The sequence below is a fragment of the Hyaena hyaena genome, unplaced genomic scaffold, assembly GCF_003009895.1.
Source record: "Hyaena hyaena isolate Hyena2069 unplaced genomic scaffold, ASM300989v1 scaffold_412, whole genome shotgun sequence".
In the NCBI taxonomy this organism is placed as follows: domain Eukaryota; kingdom Metazoa; phylum Chordata; class Mammalia; order Carnivora; family Hyaenidae; genus Hyaena; species Hyaena hyaena.
This window is the reverse complement of record NW_024081043.1, coordinates 847,377-861,635: the sequence shown is the minus strand read 5'-3', so window position 1 is coordinate 861,635 and position 14,259 is coordinate 847,377. Positions and strand designations below refer to the sequence as shown.

Sequence of the window (14,259 nt, the reverse complement as noted above, 5' to 3'; positions counted from 1 at the left end):
ATAGATTGTTTGCTGGACTTAATTCCCTCTGGCATGACGCCTACAGTTAAGGTAGCCGTGGCCGTCTGGTTTGTGACGAACTAGCTGAACTGGCAAGGCCTGCTGAACTAGCCTTTAGCCTACAGTCCGGGTAATATTGGTTTTTCCTATAAAAATAGAACTCTTAAGCAACATGATAGAATAAGAGAGAAAATTAGCCTCCCCTTATCATTAGTTTGGTTGAGATGACGATCTGAGACACCCAACCTCCAGTGGAAGGTGGGAGGCAGGCAGGGAAAAAGAGCGCAGGAGGGACTGAAGGCCTGTGGAAAGTTCCAGAACAGGTGGACTAGGAGGAAGACTGTGAAAAAAATATCCCAGAGGTTTGTCCCATGCAGGCTTGTACGCAGTATACTTCAAATATCATACAGAGGATATAGGTGCTGCTGCTGCTGGTGGATTGTTAAATGCATATTTTGAGGAGTGCCTGGGTGGCGCAGGCGACTGAGTGTCCAACTTCTGCTCAGGTCATGATCTCGCCGCTCGTGGGTTCAAGTCTTGCGTCAGGCTTTGTGCTGACAGCCCAGAGACTAGAGCCTGGTTCCAGTTCCGTGTCTCCCTCTCTCTCTGTTTCTCCCCCACTCGCATTCTCTCTCTCTCTCAAAAAATGAATAAATGTTAAAAAAAAAAATAAATGCGTATTTTGGGTTCCTGCAGAATTTCAGCACATACATTTGCTGAGGGCTTGCTGTGCCTAAAATCGTGACGTACATCAGTTGTCACTCAAAGACAAGTTTTGAAGAACATGAACTCCCCTTCTCTCGAGCCCTGTACCCATCCCAATGGCAACCTGACAGAACCTGTTGTAAGATGCCCCCCTCTGAGCAGAGGTGGGGTCAGCAGTTTCCTACCACATTTACCTTCCGTGCCTATAGACAGATGCTTCTATTTGCCTCTCCACTCCCTGCCAGGTAAACTCCAACGCTTAGCCTCGCTGGGCGACAAACGTACCCATCTGCTGCAAACAACCTTTGTGCTGTGTTCAGGCCTGGAAGAAAATTCTTTTAGTTTCTAATCCCTGGCAGGCCCTCCCTCCCTCCCTGCCTCAGGCTTCCCCTTCTCCTGGCTGGCCGCCCCCCTTCTAGGCAGCCGGCTACCCCCCTTCTAGGCCCAGTGTGCCCCTCGCCTCTGGACTCTGCAGAAAGGAGACCTCATCACCTACATCGATTAAACCTTGTGAAAAGGAACAGGAACCTACCCCAAACACAAATATTTTAGCTATTTATTATTTTTGAATGCTTACCATCGTTTTCCTCTCTTTCTTACAATTTTTCTCTAGCTATGAAACTGGATATGCCTTACAACATGCTTTTCAGCTGGTCAGGAAACAAAAGCATTTTCTGAAAGGGTAGCTGAGGGTTTGTAATCTCCGGCAAGCATCTGTGGGCCCGCAGCTGAACGGGAGGGCAAGGAGCTGTGCCAAAGAGAACCAGCACAGGGGCTGCATTCTGTCAACCATTTCTTGTTATGTGATTCAGGTGTCATGGTTTACATTCCCCTTGGGGTTAAAAAATTTTTTTAATGTTTACTTTTTGAGAGAGAGAGAAACAGAGACAGAGCATGAGCGGGGGAGGGGCAGAGAGAGAGGTTGACACAGAATCTGAAGCAGGCTCCAGGCTCTGAGCTGTCAGCACAGAGCCTGATGCGGGGCTCGAACCCACGAACTGTGAGATCATGACCTGAGCCCAAGCCAGACATGTAACTGACTGAGCCACCCAGGAGCCCCTCCCCCTGGGTTTTTAAATGTGAATACCTTAATGTGGGGGGGAGGTGGCTAGATGGATCAGTCAGTTAAGCATCTGACTCTTGATTTCAGCTCAGGTCATGATCCTGATCCCAGGGTTGTGGGATTGAGCCCTGCATCAGCTCCATGCTGGGCATGGAGCCTCCCTGAGGTTCTCTCCCGCTCTACCTCTGTCCCTCCCCAACCCCTCAAAAAAATAAATTAAAAAAAAAAAAAAGAAATGTGAATACCTTACAAGTATTTCCCTAAAAATTGCAAATGCTTTTCTAGCTGAGGAGCCTTCTAGGGGCTTGGAAGAAGCTAAGAAAAAAGGCGACAAGTGTGGTTATCTCACATAACTTGAAATCTGAGGTCTATCTCATGGTGACAATTCTACAATTAAAACTGGTGTGAAATTAAATTAAAACTACCCATTGGATGGTAGTAAGGATGAAGCAATAATAAATGGCCTCTAAGGAAAGCTACGGGAACAGTAATCCATAAAGACAAAACAAACCTTGATGTTCTAAACATGTCACCATCAAATATTCAAACAGCAAATAATTACTGACCCTACTATGAGTCCAACTCTGTGCTGTGTACCCTCCTTTTGAGACATGGGCTGAATGAAACACTTTTTTAATAATAGGAATAATACTTACAAGTGATACAAAATTAAAGAGTACAAAGGGGTATATAGTGAATGGTAATCAAAAGTATTTCTAAAGACTTAAAAAGCCTTACTCCTAGCCTCATGTTTCCTGTGGTCCAGATCAAGAGAGAAAACTAATAGAGGAAATAAAAAACCCTACCTCAGGGCCTTTGCACTTGCTGCTCTTGCTTCTCTGAACACTCTTTCCCTACATTTCTGCAGGGCTTGCTTCCTTTCTCCTTCAGGTCTTTACTCAGCTGCTACTTTCTCAGTGAAATCACCCTCGTCACACTCTCTAAAATGTTTACTTGCCCTGCTCACTCCCTGTCTCTCTTCCCGGCTTCACCATCCTTTCCAGCAGTTATCACATCTTACATACTATAAATTGTTATAAATGCAAACATCTAATACATTCCTTATTTGTTTATTTTTCCTCTCTTCCCCCAGAATTTAAACTTCATGAGGATGTGATTTTTGACTGTCAGGCTCATGGCTCTATTCTCACGACCTAGAGAAGGACCCGGCACATAAATAGTTGTAGATTGAATAAATGATCAATGCCTGTTTTGGAAAGAGTACAGATCCATGTAGCTGGAAGGATCACGGAGAGTGAGAACATCAGACACCACGGTGGGTAGCAAGGAGTATTTGGGGGGCTAAGTACTCACAGTTCTTAAGATTTATTCCACATGGGGACCCTTCCCCCTTACTTCCTTGCTTTTTCTCAAATATTTTTTAAGGGCTCACTAAGTGTCAGGCCCCAAGGTGAGTCTGGGCCTTGCCTAAGAGGTCTGATCCATTGGCCGAGTTGACCATGAACTTCACTCGCAGAATAAAGGTGATTCTACCACCTGGTGTAACGGTGACATCTGGTATTCTGTTCCAGATAGGGAGCTGGTCTGTTCGTGCATCATCAGGGCTTTGCCCAAAACAGTAGAGGGCGGGCATGCCTCCCAGCCGCCACGTGGGGCCCTCCCAGCCCTCGATTCCGACCAGAACTGGCAGAACAAACCCTGATACACGATGGTGTCACTGAGAACCACCACCCTCAAATGCCACATCTGAGTGTCACGGGCAGATTAGTGGGCTGTGTTGGGAATGACAGTTTTATTTTTGGTCTTGAACGTCAATATTGTAAAAATGCTACACATTAAAAGTAATCATTCAGTATCTCGCCACTGCCAATATTTCCATTTTGCCCTGTTGTATTCCAGGGCTGCTTATACGGTACCCACATGGTTATACCGCTGGCGTGCCTGTGCTGCAGTCCCCAGCAGGGGGTGGCACCTGGAGGGAAATGGAAAAACCCGGTTTCCTACCATTGTTCTACAGGAGAAGGCTCTGACTGCCAGCCGGGACCCTGTGAGCCCGAGTGCCCGCGGTGCCCTGGACAGTCTGTGGCTCATGGGCACGCTGCCCAGTTCGGCCAGCCTGGGGGACGTGGGACAAGTCTACGTGGCCTTGGGGAAAATTCCTGGGGGAAGGGAGAGGCTGGAGGGTGAGGGAGCTCCACTTAAGGGAGTCTTCTGACTCAGAATCTCTTTTTGAGGCTCACAATGCAGGGGCTCAGGCCCCCCATCTAGAGATTTTGAGGTGCGGTCAGGGCTCCCGTGCATCTTTGTTTAAGTCCCACAGGTACACAGATTCCCTTGTACTTTACCAGGGGGAATGTGATCTGTGCCACTGGTAGGAACTATCAGAATTTTTAAAGTTTATGCCCTTTGACCTAGTAATTTCACTTCTAAGGATTTCCTCCGCAGGGATAGGGGTGTACCCTGTGAAATGAAGAGGCTCTGAAGATAGGCAACGCAGCCTTGTTTGTAATAGTAAGCCACATGTCCGGAAAGGTTCTGATCTCTAACAACTGTGGTCCAGCCAAACAATGGCTACTCTGTGTCTTTTTTAAAAAGACTGAGGAGTGCTCTGGGGACTGATGTGGAACTATGTCTAAGATTTATTCGTGAAGTTAGAAAAAAGGAGAGAGCAGAAGAGCGTGTAGAGCACGCTACCCTTTGTACGATCTGAGATTGTACGCGCACAGGCCGTCTTGTCAGAAATTTGGAACAGTGGTCGCCTCTGGAAAGGGAACTGAATGGCTGGGGAACAGGGACAGGAGGGACACTTGCTCTCTGGAGTATTTTATTCCTTATATATCTACTTAAAACATAAAAAGAGAAGAGGAAAGGGGCGCCTGGGTGGCTTAGTCGGTTAAGCGTCTGACTTTCGCTTAGGTCATGATCTCGCGGTTCGTGGGTTCGAGCCCCGCGTCGGGCTCTGTGCTGACTGCCAGCTCGGAGCCTGGAGCCTGTTTCGGAGTCTGTGTCTCCCTCTCTCTCTGACCCTCCCCTGCTCACGCTGTCTCTCTCTCTCTCTCTCCTAGAAATAAATAAAACATTAAAAAAAATAAAAAAGAGAAGAGGAAAACTTCAGAGTGCTTCTGCTGTTCTTGAAGATGAAGAACCAATATGAAGGAAGGAGGCATTCCTGAAACCACCCAGGGGAATGAGACTGTCCCTGAAAATACCAGAGACCACTCAGCAGAGGGTGAGAACATTGGCCCCGGGGGGGCAGGAACGGGTGGGCACAAGCCAGGAACGGGGAGGGTAGTCCTGAGAGCACACACACAACTAGGCTGAAGCGGTCACACATGGGAGTCTGGTTCTGATTCATTGAATTGACCCAAAAGACGCTAACTTCCCTTCTCTTGAAAGTCATTGCTCTTTGGACAGTGAGCTGTGGTCCTAACTCTTGGTTCTGACCCCACCTTTCTTCAAACGGGCAGTTTTTCTCTGTCCAAGTCTGTCTTTAGCTTCCTTTCTGCCTCTTCCAGCCCGAAACCTTTCTCTTAGCGTATCCACTCTACCTCGAGTAGCCTGATTTTGCAGATAAGATCTTATCCAGATGGCAGCAGTCCTGACATCCCATGTGACAGTGCTCCCTGGTGTCCCATTCACAGAATTTCCCACACACCCCCCTTCTGCACACAGCTCTCAGTCAATCCCCCTGAGCTGCCTCCAACTCTTTGCTGGTATCTGTTCCTGGCAACTTTTTTCTCCTTCGGCACATCCTGCCTTAAATTCTTAGTTTCTTGAAATAGAGCCTATTAAGTCTTCACAATGCTATATTTCCGATCTCATAGTTCACTGAAAGCTTCTTTTCCTTCCCTCCTCTCCACCTCCCTTTCTGCATCTCCATTATACCCCCTCCCCACCCCCGGTTGGCGTGCAAAACAAGTCTCTCTCAGGGCGCACGTGAAGAGATGTGATGTGCACATTCGCAGTTAACTGTAGATGGACTTACTCTGAATCAACACATATTTCTAGGATGTAGTGTTTAAATTCATAGGCTCTAGATTTGAACTCCCTACGTTTTAATTCTTTCTCTGCCGGCTGCATGATCAGATGTGAGACCTTGAGAAAAATCACTTTGCTTCTCTGGGCCACATTTTTCTAATATCTAAAATGGGGGAAACAACATGTGTTTTACAGGGAAATTGTGAGGATAAAAGAAGAAGTAAATAAAATGCTGATGGCAGGGCCCAGCCCATATCAAGCTCTCAAAAAACAAAACCTGTTTTATTGTTTTTACAAGTGATTTGGCTTCAGAACTTTGTTCACTGGTTTTATACCTGAATGCTAACGTTACTATATGAACCTAATGAATGGAGGCCACATCTTTTTAACCAATATGTTTATTTCTGGCACCTTCGATACACATGGCCTTTTGTCTTAAAAGGAGCTTGGCCGGAGCCAGACAGGGTATGTCCTATAACTTTCCCATTCCTATTTCACAGGGGTTTACGTACATTGTGTAGCTTTTCCAAAGTCAAGCTGAATCTAGCCTAGAGATCTCCAAGTTCTTTCCAGTACACCACATAGATCAGGAGCAAACTTTTTCTGTAAAGGTCCAGATAATAAATCATTCACGCTTTATAGATCACAGATGGCCTCTGTGTCATACTCTTGCCTTTTTTTAAATTTTAATTTTTTAAAAAATGTTTTATTTATTTCTAGGAGAGAGAGAGAGAGACAGCGTGAGCAGGGGAGGGTCAGAGAGAGAGGGAGTCACAGACTCTGAAACAGGCTCCAGACTCCGAGCTGGCAGTCAGCACGGAGCCCGACGCGGGGCTCGAATCCACGAACCGCGAGATCATGACCTAAGCGAAAGTTGGACGCTTAGCCGACTAAGCCACCTAGGTGCCCCTTAAAATTTGTTTTTAAGCAACACTTTAAAAATATAAAAACCATTCTTAGCAGTATGCTGGAGCAAAAACAGCCACATTTGGCCTAAGGGCTATAGTTTACCAATGACTGATACAGATTACACTGACAAAACACAAAGAAACCTTCCCCTTTATCAGTAGAAATTGCTAATATTTGTTGAATGTTCACTACGTGTCAAATACTGTTCCAAGTGCTTTACATGTATTAACTTATTTCATCCTCACAGCTTCCCTGTGTGGTAGGTACGACTGTCAACCTCATTTTACAGATGGGGAAACTGAGACATAGGGAGGCTAAACTTTCCCAAGATCACATGGCCAGTAGGCAGCACAGACAGGATTCAAATCCAAGCAGTTCAGCCCCAGAAACGATGCACTTAACAATCTGTTTCTTGGTTAGGAACCCAGACTTTGAAGGGCTGGGGAGGGGATCGGAGGAGCTGAGTAACCCCCCTGGAAGCTTCTGGAATGAATATGTTTCAGACCATTCACCTTGAAGCTAAGGAGGCGTGGATACGGGCCACCTGTGTTTTATAAAGGACTACCAGGTGGGAAACCCATGGTGGCTTTCCTTCGTGCCAATACAATAGAGGACACCGATGCAGAGGCATCTTGATTTGAGAAAAGCACTTGATTGGATCTCATTAAATTTTAATCATAAAACTGAATTCAAAATAAATTGAAAACTGGTTGACAGAGCACAAACAAAGGGTGATGATAAATGGTGATGCATCTAGAGAGGGGAGATCTTCCAGGGGATGCCTCGGAGGCAAGGACGGATGGGATTTAATGAAGGTGTTATGTCCCTGGAAGAAGACAAATAGCATAGCGAGAAACAGAGCAAGGGCAGGAGTGCGCAGCCTGAGTAATTAATAAACCACATTACTAGTTCCTAAATAATCAAGGCTGGCTGTTCACTCACCGCTTGGATTTTTATTTTTTTAAAGAATTCTTTGGGTCAACAATAGTCTCAAAGAGTCCTAGAGACACACAACATGAATATTTCAGGTGGACACAATAAATGTATAAATTTATAGCTGGAAAGATCCTCAGACCCAATTTGGATCAGATACTTCCAATTACAGATTCTCAAGGTCTTCCTTCATTCCTCGGAGAGGAATTTATTTTCTTTATAAATTAAAAGTCTGAAAGTCACGTTATTAAAAAAAAATCTTTAAACTCATTAATGCTTTTTGTTTACTGTCCAAATGCATGCAAACTTTCACAATGTCAGTGTGCTCAGTGGAAGCTGGTTTTGAGGGAAGTGATTGGCTCCGGTTCAAATTCCAGTGAATAAACACTTCCAAGTTTACTTGCAGAATTTCCCAGACAGAGAAGTTGTTCCATTTGGTTTGCCAGAGGATTGGAGCTGGAGCCCTGGAGACAAGGGAACATTTACTGGCCCTTGTTCTTCTGCTGCACAGGACAGCTCACCTCAGGCTCAAGGCAGCACAGCATGCCCTGACCTGATTTGAAGTTCACTCTGGAGCTCCTCTGAGCTGCTAAACAAGGAGACCACGGACTAGTGGGCACGGACTGACTCGGCTGTGTTGTTAGTTGGTGATAAACATTTGGGGAACGGCCTCAAACCAGCCCAGGTTTTTGTTCTGTTTCAGATAAGGTTTTTCTCAGCACAGAGTCTTATCATCAGTCCCAGCCCTAGAGTGAAGGCAAAGGGGCAGACAGGAAAGAATCAGGAGAGGAAGATGAAGGATACAGCATCAGAAAGGGGAATGGAACAGGAGAGACACAAGGAAAGAGAGGGAAACTCGAAGGATATTTAAAACAATTTGCCTCTTACTAGTGTAGCAGAGAACTGTGGTGTATTGTGATTTTTATGGACTGCTGAGTAGGAGAAAGCGCAGCTGGGAGGGAAGGGAAGCTGGTGAGCGGGGAACAGCCGGGACGACAGCACAGACGAGGAAGGCAGATCGGAGACGGCAGGGAGACCTGGTGACCCAGGCAGGGGAAGAAGGAAAAACACTGGAACCCCGAGAGCAGGAAAACAATGAGGCCCCAAAGAGCCAAGTTTCCGTCATGTCGTGGTGGAGGGACATGCCAAGACCCCAGCCAGCCTCTGTCTTCCAGGTGGAAGGGGGACACGCGGACTGGGGGCGCCGGTCGGTTCCATCACCCCCAGATCGCTCCACCTCGGCTGCCTCGTCAGGGAGCCAAGCCAAACTGGCACACTCTACGGTTCCCCGGGTCCACGGAAGGCCCCCCCCACCTCCTCGGCCAGGGTACGACTTCCGGCCTCCAGGAAGGCCTGGATACTCGCACAGAGCGACGCCAGTGGCCGCACATCGGAGAACGGGTGGGCTAGTAGAGGCCTGCTGGTGAGGAGACGAAAAATATGTCGGGGGGTGGAGGGAAGAAGGGACAGCTGGGGTTTCATGAACTAAAAATATCGTGGTGACGAGGCACTGAGAAGAAATGGGAGAGGCCCAAGGGGAGAGCTTCGTGATGCCAATCCTCAGATGCTTTCTCACGAAGGCCGGCAGGATTGTTTTTATAAGGAAATGTGATCAAACATCAGGGGTCATTTCATTGGATCTGAAAGGAATTTTAAGTTTAATGTGCCTCATCTGTGCCCTTGCACTCTCCCCCCCGCCCCCCACAGCAGTTGCCTGCAATTCTTACCTATTTTTATGGGCTAATCTAAAATTGCCTGTCGCAGAAAAATGGTTGAATTCAGGGTATTTCTGAGATTTCGGTTCCATGCAGGCCAGATCTCATTTAGACAAACTACCCACATAATCTATCTTTCTGGATGCCTGTTAAAGAATGCTTGCAAATCGGAATAACTCCTGTTTTCAGAGCATTTGAAAGTCACTGCTTAATCCTGAGAGAAACAAGCTTAAACAGTGAGTATCTATCCCCGACTATCCCCGAGTTAGGAACCTTCTCCGGGCCATGCTGGTTCACTGCCTTGACCGCAGTCCCAGCCAGCCCACCCCACACAGGGAGCAGAGTCACCGCACTATTTCATGACCTCCATCCCGAAATGACTTGGAGCTGTAACACCAGATTAAGAATGGCTGTGGGTGGTCATTCTGGGTAAAAGCAGGGCTGGAGGCTGAGCAGCAGTCAGCCTCATTTCGGGTAATGGTGTTTCGCTCTTCGAAAATAGAATCAGTAACTAACTCATCACAGGTGAAACATCTTGAAATTCCTGTCCTCTCATCCCCGGCGGGGGTCGGGGATGGGGTGGTAGTTGGGGGCGGCAGGGGGCATAGAGACGGGCATGTAAGAACGTGTCAATGACTATACCAGGACCTTTCCACAGAAACTGTTTGGCAATACTGAAAACCCCGAGTCAGCCCATCCCAGTCAGCCAGGGCCTGTTGGAGCGGTGTTGACAAAAAATAATTGCCCCAAAGAAATAATAACAATAAAGTAGTGGTTTGGAAAAGGTTAAAGATCCTGTGTCTGCCACCTAATGTGTCCAATCATAGTCGTCACCCTTACATGGTATCAGGATGTACCTCACGGCTTCCTTTCACCTCCCACTAAAGCCCCCCCCCCAGTGATTGGTCTAGCCCAGGAGCCGCTTCCAGCTCTAGCTAAGTCAGCAACACAACCTTCTGGAGCCAGCCTGGTCTGCCAGTTCTCTGGCCTGCCGAGAATCTGTGGGCAAGTGCATAGGCCAGCTCTTCCTGAGTAGCCCAAGTGGGACGTGAACTAATTCAAGAAACCCCCTGTTTTATGTAACCAATAAAAACGCCTAAATTCCCAGTAGCCTCCCACAGAGCCACGTGGCTGCCCAACCTCCCCCGGTCTTTGGCCCTGACTGAGGCTTTTACCTTGTGCCTTGGGAACAGGTGAGCGAAACAGAAATCAAAGCGGCTTTAGCACCTATGAGGTGCCTGACAGTATGGGGGGGGGGGGGAGGCGGAAAGGGTAGAAAAGGATTGAGAAACAAAGTCCTTTGCCCCAAGGAACTAACCATCTAGTAGCAGGAGGTAAAATTCTTGTTTGAATAGTCAGTAAACAAAGTAAGTCTTCCAAGACCACCCATTACGGCTACCCCTCTGGGGACTCCTATTACCCTAGCTTTATTTTGTTAGAAGGGAATTTAGACACAATCATGTTAGTTCACCCCCCACACACATTTTATTGATGAAGAAATCCAGTTCGAGGGAAACCAAAGTGATTGCCTAAGACACAGAGCCAGCAATGAGTGAAATCAGGACTTGAAACCGAGTTGCTCACCCTTCTTTATTATTTATTTGGTCTCCCCCCCCTCCCCACCCAGTAACATTCTCCCTATTCTAAGAGACTGTCTTGAACTTGAACCAAAAGTCACATGAAACTTGATTAGCTTCTAAGATCAAGTAATAGCATTTCTCTCCTTGGTTTCAGTGCCAGCAAAAGTCTGGGTTGCTTGGGAGGCGCGGAGGGGCTGTGGGAGAGGGCTGGGGAGGCAGCCGGGAGCCAGCGCGGAGCTGAGCTGAACTTCCTGGCCCAAGAACACGGGGCTGATCTTTTCCTTGCGTGAAACAAGGATCGAGAAAACTGGGAGTTTTCCTTCCATCTTTGCCACTGACGTGTCCCGGGGCTGGAAGCCAATGACTTAATTTTTGCCATTCCCGGCTCCCTCCTTGGAGAAGCGAAGCTGGAGTCTTAACCGAAACTTGTGGGGACACGAAGTACTCAAACAAATGGTTCCCAGGCAGCTCCGAGAAAACACCCGTGTGCGCGCTGTCCACTCCTCAAAGAGTTAATCGCGGCTCGCCTGTCTGAAATACTAAACCAGCAGCACTTTCTCGCAGCCAGAAACTTACTTAGGTGTCATTTTCTCGGCCCCAGCCGGTCTCCATGCGAACGAGTTAAAGGTGGGGAGTGGAAGGTGGGGGGAAAGGAAGGCAGAACATTTCAGTGAAACAGGCGAAAACTGTTTTTGGAAAACGGGTCAGCGGTTAAAAAGTAAGGCTAGGCAGGCGACAGCTCTGAACCACTTACCTTAGCACCACCACGGACAGACCGGCTGTCGTGCTCTCTCTCTCCTTCTCACACTCCACCTTGGGTCGCTCCCGCCTCCCTCCTCCCTCTCCAGGCCCAGGTAAGCTGTCGAGCAGGCTCTGAAGCAGGAAGTGGAAGTTGTATGCAAATTTCTACCCAGGCTAGGAAGCCTCTGCCGAGAAAATCTCCCTGTGGGCAGTGAATCAACAGCTGAGAAGTCACTTTATTTCTTAAAACAGAAACCTCCTTCGTTCACTAGAAAAGGCCACTGACTGACCAATTAGGGTGCATTTTTGTTTCCACCACCCTGCTAAGCAACTGCTGCGGAATGTCTGCACTGCCCCTGAATCTCGGGGCTGCTGCAGCGCCCTAGCCAGACAAGGTGCCTGGAGAGGGGATTGAACTTGAGTGTTAAGATTGGTTATTCATTAGCAGCTCTGAGAAAGAGATTAGGGGCAGATAGCGGGGTGGAGTGTGAGGCAAGAGCTTCTTATTATCTCTGACAGTTTAAACGCCAGCATTTGCTGCTTGTCCTCATGTGAGGGCAGGACTCACTGCCCGTCCCCATGTGAACGTGCGCACACACACACACACACACACACACACACACATGCATGAACTGTCCTGCCTTGGCTGCATTTTTCATGATTTCAAGTTTATTTCCTCTCCTCCTTCTTGTCTAATCTGTAGCCTACAGAATTTATTGTCAAAGGAAACACGTGAGGGGGGCTGTGGCCGCTAGAGCTCTGGAGTCAGAAGGATGTGGGTGTGAACTCAGTTTGGCCACTGGCCGACCAGGCACTACAGCCAGGTGCCTGGGGGGGCACACTGTGCTCCCGGTGCTGGCCTTGCCTGCCCGTTGAAGAGGCCCAAGGGTCAGCCCATGCAGCCAGCCATCTCTCTACCCTTGTGCAAGGGACAGATCCTAGAACACCCCCCCTCCACACTGCCAGGTTCTGCTCAGGTAGGTCACATGAAGTGGGTTGCTCTACCTTCTGCAAGCAAAGGAAACACGACTTGATTTTAAAATAACTTACAACAGGTTGTAGATATTTTGGCCATAGCCTTGCAATGAAATGCTATGCAGCTGTGAAAAATCATCCTTATGTGTGGATGTATATATTTCTACATTCTAACATGCAAAAGTGACTATATTATTTGTGGAGTAACACGATCTCATTTTTGTCAGTATATATGGCAGATAAACACATTACATTCATATATCGATTCACGCTTTTCAATGCTGGTTGGCACCTGACATCGTAAGCCATCATTCTATATCCATAAAGTGAATAAAATCATAAATGTCTGGAAAAATTCATCCCAACTGTTAAGTGGTTGTCACCTCCAGGGAATGAGATTGAGGGCAATGAGTGAGAACGGAGGACTTTTATACTATTCACACATATGGGCTCTTTGATTCTTTTTTTTTTTCACAAGCGTATTAAAAAAATAGTACTTACTATGTTGGCCTTGAACTTTCTGCCTCAAAATTATAATAATAATAATTTTTTTTTTAGTTTAGAGAAAAACAGTATTCTCCGTGCAGCCGCTGGTACCAGGACACTTTAAAAAAGCTGTATTAGGAGAGGAAGACAGAGAAGAATGTCAAGGGGAGGAAGCAAGAAGGAGACCAAACAAAGGGGCGGGATGAAAAGATTTTTCATGTCTCTTAAATCCCTTAAACGGATTGGGAGAAGCCTGGAAGATGCCTCTGTCAAGTACCACCTTTGGAACGCAACCCATTCTGAAGAACAGGGAGAATCTTTTTTTCCATTGCTCCCACTGACTGTTTCCCAGCCGCCCAAAGGCTCTGTAGGAAGATAACCAAGTGCTGTAGTGCTGCTTTGAACTGCTGTCAGCTGGGCCTTCTTCCTGTCTCCATTTATCCTGAACAGAAAGTCAGCTGCTTGCATGAATAGGTTCATGGTTCCTACCCAGGAGCCTTTGCTGGGGCCCCTACTGAAAAGCATCATGGGAATGCACACTGTTTAGAACAAGAGGAACTCCTGTCTAAATGTGCTAGAGGCAGTTACAGTGAAATGTGGGTGCAGGGGAAGTGTCAGGGAGTCTGGAAAATGAGCACCTCTGGCCCCTAAGAGTCCCCCCTGATGTCCTCAGATTAACATATACGCCCTTTTTGCCGCCATCACAGTAGACGGACGCTTCACTGAGAACCCACCACACACTACCCATCAGTGCATTTGATCCTCCAACAGTCCTGAGAGGCATTTACTGTCATTCCCACTTTACCTTTGAGGAATCCAAGGCTCCAAGACATTGAGCAAGTTCTCTGTGTTCACCCAGCTAGTCCGTGGAAAAGAATTCTGGAACTCTCCCACTTTCAGGTGGATATTACTTCTCGCCCCTTCTTGCCGTGTTGTGGTCGGTCTTTCCTACGTGTTTGGGTGAACACAGGTAACTTGCTTCCTTTGCACAACTCTTGACAGCACTCAAGAAGGCGAAAAGGTGTAGACAATAAAGGGTGGAGCCAAGACTGCCAGTCACATGAGGCCACGTGTGTACGTGGTGCTGGCTGCTGGTGATGTGCTGGGCAGAGGAGCCAAGACACGGGTCAGCCCTCACCCTCCAGTTAGATGTCTAGGAGGGGAGGATTTCTGTTTCCCAGCTTCTAGAGTTGCTCAGTGTTCTTGCAAAACG

At 47.5% G+C, this 14,259-nt stretch overlaps 1 protein-coding gene across 3 annotated transcripts in view; it reads right to left on the bottom strand.

Annotated features, from left to right (window-relative positions):
• TRAF3IP2 (TRAF3 interacting protein 2) overlaps positions 1 to 13,988 on the bottom strand; it is a 44,191-nt gene extending 30,203 nt beyond the window's left edge. The window contains exons 1-3 of one of the 3 annotated variants that reach the window (XM_039252222.1): positions 13,852 to 13,970; positions 13,062 to 13,175; positions 11,599 to 11,787 (exon numbers count right to left, since the gene is read on the bottom strand). Coding sequence is in view for 1 of the 3 variants with exons in the window: in XM_039252220.1 (XP_039108151.1) it covers positions 13,852 to 13,879 (28 nt within the window). In the remaining 2 variants the exon portion in view is untranslated. Of the gene's footprint in view, positions 1 to 11,598; positions 11,976 to 13,061; positions 13,176 to 13,851 lie in introns of those variants that run through there. The other 2 variants (XM_039252220.1, XM_039252223.1) reach the window with 2 other exon arrangements.
• Positions 13,989 to 14,259: the final 271 nt, after the last annotated feature.